This window comes from Gigantopelta aegis, chromosome 3 (assembly GCF_016097555.1).
Source record: "Gigantopelta aegis isolate Gae_Host chromosome 3, Gae_host_genome, whole genome shotgun sequence".
NCBI classification, from domain to species: Eukaryota; Metazoa; Mollusca; class Gastropoda; order Neomphalida; family Peltospiridae; genus Gigantopelta; species Gigantopelta aegis.
Window position 1 is genome coordinate 44,071,930 of NC_054701.1, and position 17,267 is coordinate 44,089,196.

The following is a 17,267-nucleotide window of genomic DNA, read 5'->3' on the forward strand; positions in this document are numbered from 1 at the left end:
TGGCAACATTATCGTGGGTGGCAACATTATCGTGGATGACAACATTATCGTGGGTGGCAACATCGTGGGCGGCAACATTATCGTGGGTGGCAACATCGTGAGTGGCAACATCGTGGGTGGCAACATTATCTTGGGTGGCAACATTATCGTGGGTGGCAACATTATCGTGAGTGGCAACATTATCTTGGGCGGCAACATTATCGTGGATGACAACATTATCGTGGATGACAACATTATCTGGGTGGCAACATTATTGTGAGTGGCAACATTATCGTGGGCGGCAACATTATCGTGGGTGGCAACATTATCGTGGGTGGCAACATCATCGTGGGCGGCAACATTATCGTGAGTGGCAACATTATCGTGAGTGGCAACATTATCGTGGGTGGCAACATTATCGTGGGCGGCAACATTATCGTGGATGGCAACATTATCGTGGGCGGTAACATTATCGTGGGTTTCCTTGGGAGTGGCGAATACAGCATCTGTGATAATATTTTAAAATATGTTTTTCGTTTTATGTTGACAATTCTGTGTCATATTGGTTTATATTCCACAGCTCCATACACTGTTTTCATTCATTCATTCATCCATTCGTTTCAAACAGCATTAAACTGCAATATGTCTTTTCATGGGAGTTTCCCCCGTGTTAAAGTTAAAGTCATACCCAGTACCAGCCTCCATTTTTAAGCATTTAAGCGTACGAGACGGGTGTGTGCGTGCGTGCGTGCGTGTGTGTGTGTGTGTGTGTTTGTGTGTGTTTTCACCAGCAGTGCAAACAGTTCAGCTGTAATGAGGCTTGGTATTCATACATCGGGTTTTCCTTGTGACAAAAGTGGGGCGCGATAATTTTTGATAAGCAGGGGCTGGCATGCACAAATTTCAGCTAAAGATTCACAAATAACTGTGGTCCTGTCTGTGGGATGGTGCATATAAAATATCCATTGCTACTAATGGAAAAATGTAGTGGGTTTCCTCTCTAAGACTGTGTCAAAATTACCAAATATTCGACATCGAATACAATGTGCTCTAGTGGTGTCGTTAAACAAAACAAACTTTAACTTTTATTATGGATGAGTACATGCATTGCTATTTATAGTGACCGATCGTGTTTTTTGTTGTTGTTGTAACCGTCATGTTGCCAGCCAATGGGTCATTTTAATAGTGAACATTACGTATTTGGATATATAACATACATTTGTATATTTATTTATAAAGACATATGATGACATTAACTCGGTAAAAAGACTGTTAGAAATTACAATGGGCCTTAAATGTTCACAGCACATTGATGATTTTAATAGACACAAACACTAATGGTATTAAAACTGAATAATTTAAAATAATTTAAAGAAATCTACATTAATATGCCCGTTTCTTTTGTTGTTCAGTATATTACTTGGAGATGAAGCTCGACATCTCCTTTTCTTCCAGTGGGATCGATCCCCGTCGGTAGACCCAATGGGCTATTTATCGTTCTAACCAGTGCACCACGACTGGTATATCAAAGGCCGTTTTGTATGTGCTATCCTGTCTGGTGGATGGTGCATATAAAAGAGCCTTTGCTACTAATGGAAACATGGAGCGGATTTCCTCTCTATAACTATATATTCAAATTACCAAATGTTTGACATCCAATAGCCTATGATTAATAATCAATGTGATCTTATCGGAGGCCGGACTCGGGATAGGCGTGTTCGAAACCATAGAGGTATATGAACACGTTAAACTTCTAGTCAGTCAAGTAAAACAAAACAAACTTCTCCTTTACTTGTAGCCTCAATTTCATTTAAAAAACAACAATAACAACAGAACGTATAATGACTGTAAAGTTGTAAGTGTGCCTATAACGTGACAAGACAGTCAAAACATCGGGAACTGTCGTAAAAAGTCGTGACTTACATTAACCATTACACAGCATATTTGTTTTTAGAGAGCGATGGGCGGAAGGCTTCTCTGATGTTAGCACGTGTTTGTGTACTGTCTTACCCGTTGAACTGACGTCATAGAAGACAATAAAGAAAAAACTAACGTTTAAGTTTGTTTTATTTAACGACACCACTAGAGAGAGAGAGAGAGAGAGAGAGAGAGAGAGAGAGAGAGAGAGAGAGAGAGAGAGAGAGAGAGAGAGAGAGAGAGAGAGAGAGTCTTTAACATGCCCATACACCACTAAGGTTTCAGGCATGTATGTCGCGGGCAAATCTCTGGATAGCCAGTGACTTGGTCCGGGACATTGATTTATTAATCATCGGCTATTGGATGTCAAACATTTGTCAATTTTGTCATATAGTCTTAGAGAGGAAAGCCGCTACATTTTTTCATTAGTAAAAAAGGGATCTTTTATATGCACCATTCCACATACAGGATATCACATACCACGGCTTTTGGTATACCAGTCGCGGTGCACTGGCTAGAACGAGAAATAGTCCAATGGGCCCACCGACGGGAATCGATCCTGTGTTTGGCTGGGTGGGTGGATTGAGGAAGGAGTGAGGGTATTGTCCACTCGATTCTAAAGCCGAGGTATGAGGTTACTAGAATATGCGTCCCTCCAAACGAAGGAGGAATTAACTGTTTCCCACTTCCAGTTGCTGGCATGTTCCGGTGCCTATGTTTTGATACTCTAAGCAGGGCTCGATCTTAGTGGTAGCCCGGGGTATTTTGGCTACCGATGTCTCACTCGGACTACCAGATGTCTAAACCCGGTAATCCGCCAGGCTACCAAATGTTTTGGCATGTCCAGTCACTCCACAATCAAGACGTTTAATTCATCGGTGTCTGAAATTCCACGTAAGAGTCTTACGTGCATTCTTCAACATTGAAATCCGCTTACAGTCACAGGAGTGGGTATAAACGTGATGACGAAAGGTCTCCACAATGTCTCACTAACGCTACACGGTCACCGCAGGCACTGCCAAAGTGAGCTATATGTGCTCTGAACTTATAGGTCTTCAGCACTTTTAAAGTTCGCACTGATGTGTTCAGAAGCTTGCCTAATTATGATGTGTTCCCATTTGGAACGTGTAAGCATGTTGTACAGCCTTCCAGTGTAATGTTTGCATTTTCCCCCCTTTGCTTATTCAGGACCAAAGTTATAGCGGTTAGTTTAGTTACCTGTTAGTTTGAATTCAAGGGCCGTCCTAAATGATGGGGACGGGACTGTTTTCTCCCAGAAAAATGTGAAAAATGTCCTTTTTCAGTTTAAAAAAAGAGCCCTTTTTATTCACCCGAGGAAGACCCTATATTAGTCTACTATGCTCTGAATCCAGGCGCGGACATAAACGTTTTTAACAGGAGCGTGGGAGGACGTAACAAATGAAATGCAGTTCGGTAGCATTGATAAACATTATTAATAACCTTATACAAATGCAAATTAATTAATTGGCCAAAAATGGGATGGGGGTGGGGGTGTTTTCTCCTTTTGCCTATACCGTACCTGTTTTGTGTGTTTGTTTACTGTCCTCTGCCTTCCCTCATAGTAACTTTAAACAAAGTACGGCCTCGAGTCTTTAAATGTTTCACAACAACAACAACAACAACAACAAAAGAGTTAAAGTTTGTTATAGACTAGTCTATATATCGCCTGCGCGTGCTATAACCTCACCGTGGTGCAGGGGTGTAACATTCTCTTTGAGAATGTTCCAGTAGAGCACAAATTGAAATTTTGAGTAAAAGTCAATATCTATCTGTGATATCTGTATTTTTGCACAGTTCTTTACACTGTTTTTATTTAAATTTTGAATTTTTAAATTGATGTTGATCATCACCGTATTTGTTTGCATTAACCATAGTTTGACACCCAATAGCCGATGTATTTTTCGTGCTGGGGTGTCGTTAAACATTCATTCATTCATTCAGTCTATATATACAACACAGTGTATGATTCGTTTTCATCAAGTGGTACTAAGTTTATAAATAGGGGGTCGAATCAATATATTGAAAAAAACCCCAATGTACTTGAGCGGGGTTGGTGGGTCGTGCGACCCCTGAAACCCTCCTCCATGCATACACGCCTGATTTAGCAGCCAACTGCTTTAAGAAGTGAGGTTTTAAGCTACCGATGTGTACACACATGTATCCCGTTCTTCATTACCACCTGCATATATTTCAACTAAAAGGAATAAAATAGCTGCGTCTGGGTCTAAGTCTAACATTATCTCACATTAGCAGAAACAGTCGAAATCTGACAGCAAGCTGCCAATGTGTGTATTTCCACTTGTAAAATAAAATGTCAGATTCGTGATGGATCTTTCGTACATGTGTTAGTTTGTATTTGTTTCTAACCGAGAGAATGTATTTCACATTCACTAGTTTAGCTGCAGGTTAATATTTGCTTAACCTTCTACGTCACTGAGAGCAAAATGTTCGTTAGGCAAACCCTAAAGGTAACACTAAACCAAATAACATCCGGCCGGGTCAGAGTTCGAGATGCACTAAAACTTTTGATAGAGCAGTTAATACTAAAAGTCCTGTCATTGGTAATAAATGTGACAGTGTTTGTTGTCAATTTTTATTTGTTATCTCAGTCTAATTAAAATTAGCTCCACTATTACATGTGGATCTAACAGCAGCCCGTTGGAGCTCATGTCCAGTTGACCTTTCATTCGACCAATCAAAACCTTACTTGCAAAATCATGCCAGTGATTTGAAAAGAATTTGAAAATATTCGGGATTATGCCGAGGGTATACGAAATGATTCGGGTGAATTACGAAGTATGCCGGAAACTAATTGCAATATAAAATGTTATATAAAATTCGTTTTAAGACGGTAAAAAAAAAAAACCCGTGATGGTATAGCCATAAATTCTGTTTATACTAGTATATAATCCAGAGTTTATTACTGCACTTTCCCCCCTGTTTTTTTCAATGTTGAAATAGACCAACAAGTTCGCCTATTCCATAAATAGTCTCGCCCGATATTTTTAGAATTTGCATGCTCCCGAATAACGCTATAAAAGGCGAAGTGTAATTGGTCGATATTTAAATTGTTATTTATAGATGAAATGTCACCTGGACATGGGAGTCCACGCAATGCTGTTAGATGTACTGCTAGACCCAGTAGAGCTAATTTTAATCAGATTGTTGTTATCTGGGCAATAAATGTATTAATTTTATTTCATCTAGTACCATTGTGTCAAGGGAGTCAGCTCTATGTTCCCTCAGCTCTATCTTCTCTAAGAGTTAGGGTTCCTCAGCTCTATGTTCCCTCAGGGTTATGGTTAGGATTAGGGTTAGTTGAGGGAATATAGACATGTTAATACTTTGTGGGAGGGGTTGGAGTATTGATATTTATGGGTCGTTCTTTTGTTGCATATAATTTTTTTTTTTTACATACGTTAACAGTGTCGCCTATGGGATTTTATTTGGTATAGTACAACCCATAAGCTTTACTGCATCCTGAACTACCGTTTAAAAAATGGGACGACGACGGCTATTTTATATTTAAATTACTATTTTATTGTTTTATGATTGAAAGAAAAGGATTGTTTCCTTGTTTTAAATGAATAACGCTAAATAAGAATTGATAACATGGGGTACCTTAATTTTTAATTTTTAATCTGGTGGGTATGCCACATCATTTCTGCTACGCACACATGGTTTAAATCACGTTTTATTTTAATGATGGTGGGTATATAAAAACATTCAATTCTGTAACAATCATACACGAAAATGTAGTCCGTGATTTTATGAGTCAGTCGAGTTGCAAGCATTTTTGTTTTTAAAGGGACATTCCCGAGTTTGCTGCATTGTAAGATGTTTTCGACTAATAAAATATTTCTACGATTAAACTTACATATTAAATATATTTTCTTGTTTATAATATCAGTGTCTGTATATTCAGTGTGTTTCTGGTCGTCTTAATATTTGTAAGAAGTCCAAACTGGATTTTGACTTCAAATAATTTCGTACGTACGAAAAAATCTTTTGTTTAGGAAATAAAATGAAATGTAACCTAGTACAAATATTAGAACGATCAGAAACACGTTTAATATACAGCCACTAATATTGTATGCCGAAAAATATATTTGATATGTAATTACAGTCGTCAAAAGGTCTCTGTTAGTCGATAATATCTTAAAAATTGCAGCAAATCAGGAATGTCCCTTTAAAGGTTGGCCTGAAAAAACCCCAACTTCCACAGACCGGCTACCGTGCTTCGTCTTCTGTCAACATATTTAAACAACAAATGGCTAACAAAGGTGTCAGGGTCAACAGGAGGGTGTGTGTGTGTGTGCATAGGGCCCCCACTGTCGTAGACAGGGTTGTATATGGGGGTTGGTCACCCACATTGGGACGGGGCAACAACATTGTCCAATAGTTGTTATGGGGCGACAGGAAAATATATAACGTGATGGGGACAACAGAGATGTAATTGGTTGAGGGTGAAGGGGGGGGGGGGAGGGGGGTGGTAGGGACATTGCCCCATGGCCCGCCCTCTGGCTACGCCTGTGCTATCCCCCCTTTCCCGTTAGTAGACCAGTTAATGTACATGCGCCTGCCACCAGTTGCTGACATCTTCCAACAATGCCTTTGATCAAATAAAATAAGCATTGGAAGCGGGGATGTGAGTTGGGGAGGGGAGGGGAGGGTGCAGGGCCCTAACTCTGAAGGGTAGACATTGCCATCCTGCTCCCTCCAGCTGAAACGCGAATTACTTTATAACTATCCCGTCCACTCGCTGGCTTCATCGTCTGTCGTATGTGGTTAAAGGATAAATGTAATTGAAATTAAAATCACGTCTTGTCCACAAAATGCGATAAAGACCTCTCTGTGAACAACACAGTTTCAACTTAAACGGCTTTTCGCCGTGGAGGCGAGTTTGAACCGAGTACACTGGGATTGGTTTTTAAGAGACTCCAACCCGCTAATTAAACGTCGTCAGAAACGCAGGTCACGTCACAGAACAAGACACGGAAGACCCAGCCGAATGCATTTCACACCAATACGACCAACGGGTCAAGACGAAAACAGGCGACACGGCGTTAACATTAAACATACGATTTAGAGTAGATACGTTTTTTTTGTCGCTGTCGACGACGACGATGACGATGCTGCTGATTGCGACGTTGGTGCTGTTGGAGATGGTGATGGGGACGGACTGCCAGATTGATTTCCAGGCATCTCCAGACGACTGTACGAAGTACAAAATTAACATCAGGGCTTTTTCTGTCCCCTACGAGGTGGCCATGGACTGCCCCCGGGGTCTGGTGTTCTCGCTCAGACGTCGTCGGTGTGTGCCCAAGTACAGCGAAGACAACGACCAGTGTCCTATATGTGAGTATAAGACTTAGAACCAATTACCGAGGTACATGATTATGTTTTCTGTTGTACGTATATAAAATTAACTTGAAGCTTGAGCTTAAACATCTTTCTTTCTTTTTTTTCCTTTCATTTCATCTTATAATTTTCGTGCTTATATCCAATTAAGGTTCAAGCACGCTGTCCTGCGCACACACCTCAACTATCTGGGCTGACTGTCCAGGACAGTGGGTTAGTTGTTAGTTGTTAGTGAGAAAGAAGAGGGTGTAGTGGTCTTACACCTACCCATTGAGTCGTTAACACTTTTTTTTTTATCATGCTCCTATACCACTAGGGTTTCAGGCATGTCTATCCCGGGTCCGGTCTATGGCAAGGCCTGGGGCCTGATCCAGGACAGATTAACTTGGAGGAAATTCCATTTGTTCATAATCCGTATGCGAATACGTAATCCAGAATCCATAATGCATAGTATAGAGAGGTCGAATTTGCAGACGCATTTGCACACCCGAACAGAGATTCATAACTGGAATCTACTCAACCTATTTACTTCGAAAGTGACTGTGTTAGGGGCATTACGGATTTCTTATACATACAATGTATACGCACATGGATTAAGGACAAATGGAAGCGTTTAGCGCTAAGACAACCTGAAGTGCATAGCTACCGTATACACGTAAGGTGATCTTAGCGCTAAGATCGCATCGTAAAATTGGGCATAGAAACAGTTGCAAATAATGTGTAAGTTAACGATTGAAATAAGGATGCAGTAACGAAAATATTTTACAATGTCTTAAAAGAGGCTATATTAATTACTACACTTGTAAATTATTTAAGATAATACGTTGACGTCAGGACAGACAAATGTATGTCTTAAAATGAGGGCAAGGCGTAGTCTAGTGGTAGCCTAAGGCGCTCTCCTCGTCTGTAGACCCTCTGGGTAATATTGAGGATATTAAATATTCATTAAGTACCATTTATTTTACCTCTCGTTGTTTACAAACGTGTCTAACTCGCTAAATTGCCCGTTAGATAAGTTTTAAAACAACTAGTAAGTTAAATGGAAGAGGGGTTTCATTATTCCGCATGCCCATAGGAACCATATCTGGAGTGGGTGGGGAATCTCGGGGGCAGGCAAGTCTTTAGAAGGGGCACAAACCACATTTGTATCCTTATGAATATGGAGTAGGAAAAAAACCGTCGTGCGTTTTCGTCCTCAGCGTGGGGGGAGGGAAGGGAACCTACCTGGACCTCCGGTTCCTAAGCGCTTTAGTCCATGAGCCAGATCAAAACTTGGTACCATCTGAGGGCACCAATCCCCCCCCCCCCATTATAATTGTTTTAGTACACCGTGGACTGTCCAATACGATAGCTTAGATAGTTACCACACATTTAACATTTATCATTCAGGTGAGAAATCGGAGAAATACATGTTTTAATTTTTGCTAAAGAATTTATAAATCTTGTAGACGGATATCCAGAATTTTCTTTGTGGTTTTTGTATCTTCCATAAGTGTTGATTAAGGATCCGAGAGGTGTAAACTTGGAACCCTTGAGCTTTTTGGAATATTAAAGATGGCGTCCAAGGTAGCTGTTAAAGCAGAACTGGAAGCATTTCCAATACTTTATCAACTATGACGAACCTGTTGATGCTCATGACAGTGTTTTAGGGGTCCAAGGATTCATATTGAACTACTACCAGCTAATCAATATATTGCAACATCAATTACATCCAAAATGGCCACCACTATAGAAGTCAGGACATGAAAATTGTAATTTAACACATTTTACAACTATATATAGCAATATTGTGATGTTAAGGATTCAGTTGTTTATTCATAAAGGAATTCATTTATAACAAACGCATGCTGATTGAGATATTGCATAATCATTTAAATATTTAATCTAAGATGACCAAGAAAATGGCCGTTAGAAGTAATAAGTGGTCATATCTTATAATCCATTTACCCCAAACAATATTCTTTTCTATAAAAAACCCAAGGTTTTGTAGTGTGCATTCACGTTCTACATTGAAATTTTATCATTACCAGAATTCAAGATGGATAACATAATAGCCGCAATAACACAGAACTATGTTATATGCATCACAGTCATTCTATGCAGCCATGACAACAACAGACTTGTACATAGGTGAAATGGAAACCTTTGTCATATCCAGTTCATTCCTCAACTTTCATGAGCAATGCCTACGATATTGGCTATGCTTTGTGTGGTGACTCGTCGATCATCCTTTTATTTTATTAACATTTTCCTTAGTGGAGGCAGTAGAAGATCTCCCTGGTCTTAGATCGTCTTCGATGCTGTATTCTCCTCTTAAACTGCGTTGTCCACCCCCTAACAGTGGCAAAGGAAGAAGCATCATCCCCTAAATTTGACACCAATGCTGCATGGATAGCTGTTGGAGTTATCCCTTTTAGTTGGAGATGGCCACAGACCACAATTAATTTCGCTATATGTTTCTATATAGCCTTAGTGGCTATAACATTTTTATTAATATCAGCAGGCCCATGGATTTTGGTATGTACCTTTGCCTGCCTGGGGGACACATACCCTGAAAAGGACAATTGTTGTCCAGCTCTTGCTCCCAGCATATTGGTTTAAACAAACACACCCTCTAAACCTGGCCGGAGTACACCCATTTTACACAAAAAACACTACTTTTGCATGGGCCGGAATTACCATAAACAAGTCTTCAATGTCAAAAAGTTACACATGTTTACAAACTACATGCTCTCCCCTGTCACTTCAGTCAAATAGTTGCCACTTCATAGCTGTCTGTCATGAAATAATCACAGTCAAACAGCAGACTACATGCGCGGACAAATTTCCGGATTTTGGACAACCAAATGGGAAGATAACTGTGATCTGAGGCCAGATACTTGATGACAACGCAGAAACGAGTTTTGTTCATTTTAATCAACACAGAATACCTAATCTCTTTGATGACTGTCGGAATATGCTACCAGGTGGTGTATTTGGTTCAAATACATCCTATACGCATAGAAAGTAGTGTACGTAATACACGCAAACTGTTACAGGTGTACACTACATCATTCGTAGTTCAGCTCAGACGTTTTCAGCCACTCCTCGTTTAAACATTAGTCGCTTATAATTTGCGTGCATATGTCCATTTATCACAGCAAGACTGATATTGTAAACTACTTGGTTCATGTCAAGGAACTTTATATGTAGACATTTTGAGGATAAAGGGTTGTCTTACCCTTATAACGTAGCAATTGGTTTCAAAATGATTGTTTTAGGTGATGCTAAACACATAAAGTAATTTATTTGTTTTTGCAGCCATTTTGGAATCTTGGATTCATGCAATGATAAAATTTCTCTGTATTAGAAAGTTAATGTGATAATTGAAATGCTTACCATAAACAAAACCCCTGTATTTGAAGTTTAAATTATTCTTTGGAGAAAATATGTAGAATGCAAGATATGGCCACTTCTTACTCTTGGTGGCCATTTTCATAGCCATCATGGATTTAAATGATGATGCAATATCTCAGTTCGCAAGAGGTCGTTATAAATGAATTCCTTGGCCCATAAAACTAATTCAATAAAATAAAAATCTCTTCCTAGTCAATATAAAATGCGATAAATTATGATTCCTCTTTTCTAGCTTACACATAGGCCGTGACCTTGGATTACAATGTTGCTTCAGTGCCTTAATTAGCTGGGTAAAGTTCAAAACGAATTCCTGATGAATGTTGACAAGTGCATTTAAATTTGTGGGATTAAAACTAGCTATACAATGACATGCAGATTAATACAGACAAATGTTATTAAATGTTTAGAAAAATACCCCTTCTACTAAAACTCATTTTCTGACCTTAAGTTATCATGTTATTTTGAGATCCAGATTCATAGACCAATCAATAAAGCATAGTTAAGTTTGGTGCCCTCAGATGGTACCAATTGGTGAAATTTGGGGTCTCAGCTCAGTATCCCGAAAAGCGTCAAATTATGGACTACTTGTTCCATCCGAGAACTAATAATCAATAATCCAAAGTTTCCGCCCTAGTACTCGTAGTCGTATAAGCATTAACGTTTTGTTTCGAAGCACGCAAGATCGGGATCGGGAAACGTACAACATAGATTGTAAGAAATCGACCGAAGAACGCTTAAATAAATTATGGCGGATCTGTTAGTCAAGCTGGCATTGGAACACTAAATAAATAAGCCTAGTTTTGATTTTAAAAAAATCTGACTGATATGTGTTGAGCACAATTTCAGATAGAATTGCCAAGACTAAAGTTGAGATCAAGAGCTCGATTCCCATAATCCGACTCAAAGAAGGGATCGTGTAATCGTTTGTTTCTGTGGACGTAGTATTCCATGGACGTAGTATTCTCTGTATCACTATTTTCACGAAATGTCCCTTATAGATACATAGTCACCAAAAGCAATGTATGATACCTCTGGTTATACCTTACACTGTTAAAGTGTGTTTATAGAGGGATGTCTCAATATCTACAAATGCTTACGACAGTGCCTTGATGTGACCATTTAGCGCTCTCCGGGATCCTGGATTTTATGACTAGATTGGATTGTAGAAACCTGAGACGTGTTACCATTCAGAACACAAGCATTTACTCATCTTCAGACATGTTTCAGAGTTTGGGTTATGAATTCAGATCGAATTAATAGTTGATTTATACATGAGTAATTATTATTTTTATTTTAAGTACATGTATGTAAAACCAGAAACTAAGCTTCAGACAGAAATAGTATTTCTGTCTGAAACTTAGTTTCTAATACCACATGCAGTGTCGTAAATGGACCAATTACCTTTACATTATGTCTTGCACATATTTGCTGTGTTGAAAGTTTTATGTTTTAGTCTAGCTCAGTCGGTTGATCGCTCGCCTAAGATGCTTGGATGGATGGACTGAACTCCCACAGTGGATCCATTCTCTTGGTTTATTTTGTGGGTTTTTGTTTGCTGTTGTTTTGTTTGGTTGTTTTCACATCCCAGCTAATGCCCTACGATTCATATATCAAAGGACGAGGTATAGACCTGTCTAGGAAAATGCATATAAAAGATCCCTTGCTACTAAAATAAATGTAGCAGGTTTCCCCAGAAGACTTTGAGTCAGAATTACCAAATGTTTCACATCCAATAGCCGAAAGGTTTTTTTTTTCTGATCAAACTTAAATAACTATAGGCTAAACTTCAAACCTGAATCTAGATTGCGGACTTTCACAAACAAGTTAGTGAACACAATTAAAATTCCGACAGTGTCTTGATTCTGAAGGCAGACGTAAAAAACATGAGCGCTGTGTCATCACCGAGTAAATTAACAGGTTCATTTCTATTGTTGTCTCTAATCCGGGCACTCCATGCGTCTCGGCTAAAAAGGAAATTCGTATTTTGCAAGAGCGACTGAGTTCGAGATAACAAAACGTCGTGCATTAGGACCCGTGAGCAAATCACGTGTACGTTACTTTGAAGATGCAAGTCAAGTGTGAAGTACTTCAAGGATACAGGAGCGAGATGTAGCTCAGTCGGTAGAGGTGCTTGTGTCGTAGGATCGAACCACCTCAGTGGACCCATTCTGTAATTAGTTTTTTTTTACCGTTCAACCAGTGCACCACAACTGGTATATCAAAGACCATAGTATGTGCTGTCCTGTCTGCCAATCAATCAAACAAACAAACAAACGAGAGTACACTGCAAGGTTTAAACTGGATCTTAACATTAGCATCGGTTTGGCGAACGTCATCAGATAATATGTAGCCAAATTGAGTCAAACAATGTATGACAAAATTAAGTCTCTTCAAATGATTGATATTATTTGATTGTTTAAATTAGATTTTTGGCGAATTAACAATGAAATGTATTAGCCAAGTTGAACTTTAATTCGCATTTGACGCAGTGGCAACCGACAACTTTTAACTCTGCAAGGAGTAATGAACTTGCAAGTATTTGGGGTTTTGTCCCCTCTAGGCCCCAGGCCCCCCCCCCAAAAAAAAAAACCCCACCATGAAACCAAAACAACAAAAAACAACAAAAAAACAACCACCACCACACACACACACACACACACACACACAACCTCATAAAAAAATCCCACCGACCTACACACATTAAACAGGCACCATTTCACTCACTCTGTGTGGTCCTTAACCATATGTCTGACGCCATATAACCGTAAATAAAATGTGTTGAGTGCGTCGTTAAATAAAACATTTCTTTCTTTCTTTCCATTTCACTCACATGCAATTAATCATCAGCTATAGTATTAGACACTAACAAATTATACATACTACTTTCCATACAACTTCGTACCATTTTTATAATAAAAATAGAGTTGACTCATTAATCGAAATGATATATTGTTCATTTCCAGTTAAAAACCGGAAGGATGTTTTCGAACTGTGCCGGAGATGTCCGAATCGCGATTGCCTTTATCCGGATCCGATGAACTGCGCGCGTTACTACAACTGTTCCAAGCCACTTCCGGCGCCGCACGACGAACTGTGGGACAACATGGAACCGTACCAACAGGAATGCGAATATCCGGGCTACTTCGACAGAACACGTCTGAGATGCGAGAAGGATTTCTCCAAAGTGAAATGTGCTACCGACCAAGAACAACCAATAGATTTTTGTGAGTAATATAATATTATGTCGTGTAAAGACTGAATGCATTAAAAAAAAAATCTTACATATTGGGGCGAATCCAGGTTGGTATTGGGTACATAATAAAAGATAAATGAACGTTCACCCCCTCGATGATAAAAGTATACTGAGAGTAAGAAATAAGGGAGCACTTGGTAATGAGACCAAATTTCAATCGCTATTGGCGTCGTAATTTCTATACAAAGTACGAAGATGCTATATGGAATTGAATGTCACTAATTATTGTGAACCAGCCTCGGTGGCGTCGTGGTTAGACCATCGGTCAACAGGCTGGTAGGTACTCGGTTCGGATCCCAGGAGAGGCCTGTGTGGTCCTTAACCATATGTCTGACGCCATATAATCGTAAATAAAATGTGTTGAGTGCGTCATTAAATAAAACATTTCTTCTTTCTTTCTAATTATTGTGAGATTGAATACCAGTAACACAATAACTTCTTGACTCTGTGAATGAGGCTTTAGGTGGCAGTTTAAAGTTTAATACATTTAATAAACTGAACAAAGTACTGGCCGAATCCTAGGTAGTATAAAGAGGCATACTAAAAGACAATTTCTACCACCGAGAATGGTGTAGGTTTTTTAACTGATAAAAGTACGTTATTGGCATTAGATTTTGTTGTATGGTGCCCATGTAGAAATCAAAGTAATTTAATACATTGAGAAAAATCCACTGATATTTAGAAACTGGAGAATGCTGGTATGATTTGTTATTATTTGTTCCGGAACTTCAACGCTTTCCTTCGCGGTACCCAGTCTGAAGATGATGAAAATCTGAAGGCTGCAAAAATAGTGGTTGATCGCTCAGACAGGTGTTAAATTTTGCTGGCATCAGTAGCTTGAAGGGTAATTGTGTCAAATACATCGAGGTCAAGGATGATATTATTGAAAAGTAATATAGAAACATTTGATCTGTCATGATTTTCAGTACCTAGTTCTATAAATGTTTTTATTGCCCCCTCCTCCTTAATCCCGTTTTACCAGGTTAGTATAATCACCCTCGAGGAACACTGGTTATTTTCCATCCAGTCAATATCTCCTGACTGGTATATCAAAGACCACGCCCAGGATATTCTGTCTAAGCAAAGTGCATATAAAAATAGCTCATGCTGCCCTTTCAATATGAACAGCCTGTGTGACGACAGCAAGTTTCCTCTCTCCATGTATCAAAAACACCATACCATATCAAAACATAATTGTACCGTATTTTAAAATGTGCCGATATTGTTCGGTATACGAAAAAGTGTACTTTTTTTTTCTAAGTCGACCAAGTGTTGAAGTAACCATATTTTAAACACGAAATTAAACAGCCATAGTTTAAAATGTAATGAAATGTCGTTAAATAAATATTCCTTTCCTTTTCTCCCCTCATGGAATCATTTCTGAAATAGTGTTTACAATTCCATTCCAGTGAATACATTTTTGGTATACATTTTCGAAGACTCCTGCATAAATTGTCAAATATTTCTTTGGCATCTGATCAGGCATTTTTTCGTGCTGGGGTGTCATTAAACATTCATTAATTCATTTACTGATCTGGCCCCGTTCCACAAAGCGATCTTAACCCTAAGATCACCTCAAGTGCATAACTACCTAATGCACTTATGGTGATCTTAGCGCTAAAATCGCTTCGTGGAACGGGGCCCAGGCAATGTCATAACACGAATTTCGTTAACTTACATACTCACGGAAAATAGTGCCTGTGCATGGTATGTTTATGTCGTGGTAGGCCATCGGTCTACAGGCTGGTAGGTACTGGGTTCGGATCCCAGTCGAGGCATGGGATTTTTAATCCAGATACCGACTCCAAACCCTGAATGAGTGCTCCGCAAGGCTCAGTGGGTAGGTGTAAACCACTTGCATCGACCAGTGATCCATAACTGGTTCAACAAAGGCCATGGTTTGTGCTATCGTGCCTGTGGGAAGCGCAAATAAAAGATCCCTTGCTGCTAATCGGAAGAGTAGCCCATATAGTGGCGACAGCGGGTTTCCTCTCAAAATCTGTGTGGTCCTTAACCATATGTCTGACGCCATATAACCGTAAATAAAATGTGTTGAGTGCGTCGTTAAATAAAACATTTCTTTCTTTCTTTCCATCTTTGTCAAATGTCAACCACTTACAGAATTTTCAGTTGGATTGCACAGGAACTTTCCCAAACGAGTATTGTGAATCATTTATTTTCGTGCGATACATTTTCGAGATTGTCCTAAAAAGCACATTCCGTTGACAGCATAAGTTCGTTGATCGAAAAGGTAGTATCATTAATTCGTATTATATGTATACATGTATTATATTTTCGTTGTGTTCTTAAATTCGTTGACTGCACTAGTCCATGAATTACAAACAAAATTAGACCACCACGCATAAAGTGATATCACAGTATAATATATGTATGTATGTATGTATGTATGTATCTATCTATCTATATATACGCCCTCGATCATTACACCCGTCACTCAACGGCCGCAATAACCGTGGTCTAACTAGACGAATCTCGTAAACGGATGATGTAACTATAACATATTGTTGGGTTTTTTCTTTTCAGGTGAATATAAGGCAAACGTCTGTCTTCGCGCCCATTGCCGTCCATGTATCTACTCGTTCCCGAGTTGTCGCGGACTGAGTGACGGGATCCAGGCGTGGACTGGCAGGACCTACACGCCCTACTACACCAAGTGCTTCAGACAGAGGGCGCTCACGGTAAACACGTGTCCGCCAAACTCGGCAGGCCAGCCCAGGATCTTCTCCGCTAAAGTGAAGCGATGTCGAGAACTGCGGATGATTCCGAGGAAGTTCGGAGGTCTGTCGGAGATGGAAGAGGAGGACGAGTCTTCGGACGAGTAAAACACATTGTAATAAAACTCGAAGAGTTGAATGAATTTAGTTTTTCAAATTTAAATTGAAACAGAGATTTGACATTGTGATTAATTGTAACGCATCACTGAGTTTATTATAGTAATTGTGTCATGGTAAGTGAAAAAATGGAATAACTTCATATTAATATGTTGATTTTTTTTTTAGTTTTGTTTCCCCAATTGTTGTCTTTGTAAAAACATGTTATGGCTTGTTGTTTTTTAATTAAATAAATGGTGAGACAATTTGTATTGGTCTCAATACTGACTCTTTAAAGCCCAGTGAGTTACAGACATTGTCCTAAGACCCAAATAGCCGATGTGCTTGGGTGTCGTTAAACATCTATTCCATTCCATTTTTGTCCTAAGACTGGTGGGTTTTTGAGCACGCATCCAGAGCCGTACCCTCGAGGGTGGGGTGGGGGTGGGAAGGGGGGGGGGGGCAGTTTCCCCCCTGAGAATCTCACTTTTTTTTTCTCCAGAAAATAG

The 17,267-nt window shown here is 39.4% G+C and overlaps 1 protein-coding gene across 1 annotated transcript; it reads left to right on the top strand.

Annotated features, from left to right (window-relative positions):
• Positions 1–7,043: 7,043 nt before the first annotated feature.
• On the top strand, positions 7,044–16,974 carry LOC121368658. Its single transcript, XM_041493397.1, has 3 exons — positions 7,044–7,275; positions 13,638–13,898; positions 16,472–16,974. The coding sequence occupies exons 1-3, from the start codon at positions 7,044–7,046 to the stop codon at positions 16,768–16,770; spliced, it is 792 nt and encodes a 263-aa protein (XP_041349331.1). The 3' UTR covers positions 16,771–16,974.
• The last annotated feature ends 293 nt before the right edge of the window (positions 16,975–17,267 follow it).

Coding starts and splice junctions, on each gene's coding strand:
- LOC121368658 (XM_041493397.1), top strand. CDS start 7,044: ATGACGATGCTGCTGATTGCGACGTTGGTGCTGTTGGAGATGGTGATG. Junction 7,276..13,637: donor CAACGACCAGTGTCCTATAT/GTGAGTATAAGA, acceptor GTTCATTTCCAG/TTAAAAACCGGAAGGATGTT. Junction 13,899..16,471: donor AGAACAACCAATAGATTTTT/GTGAGTAATATA, acceptor TTTTCTTTTCAG/GTGAATATAAGGCAAACGTC.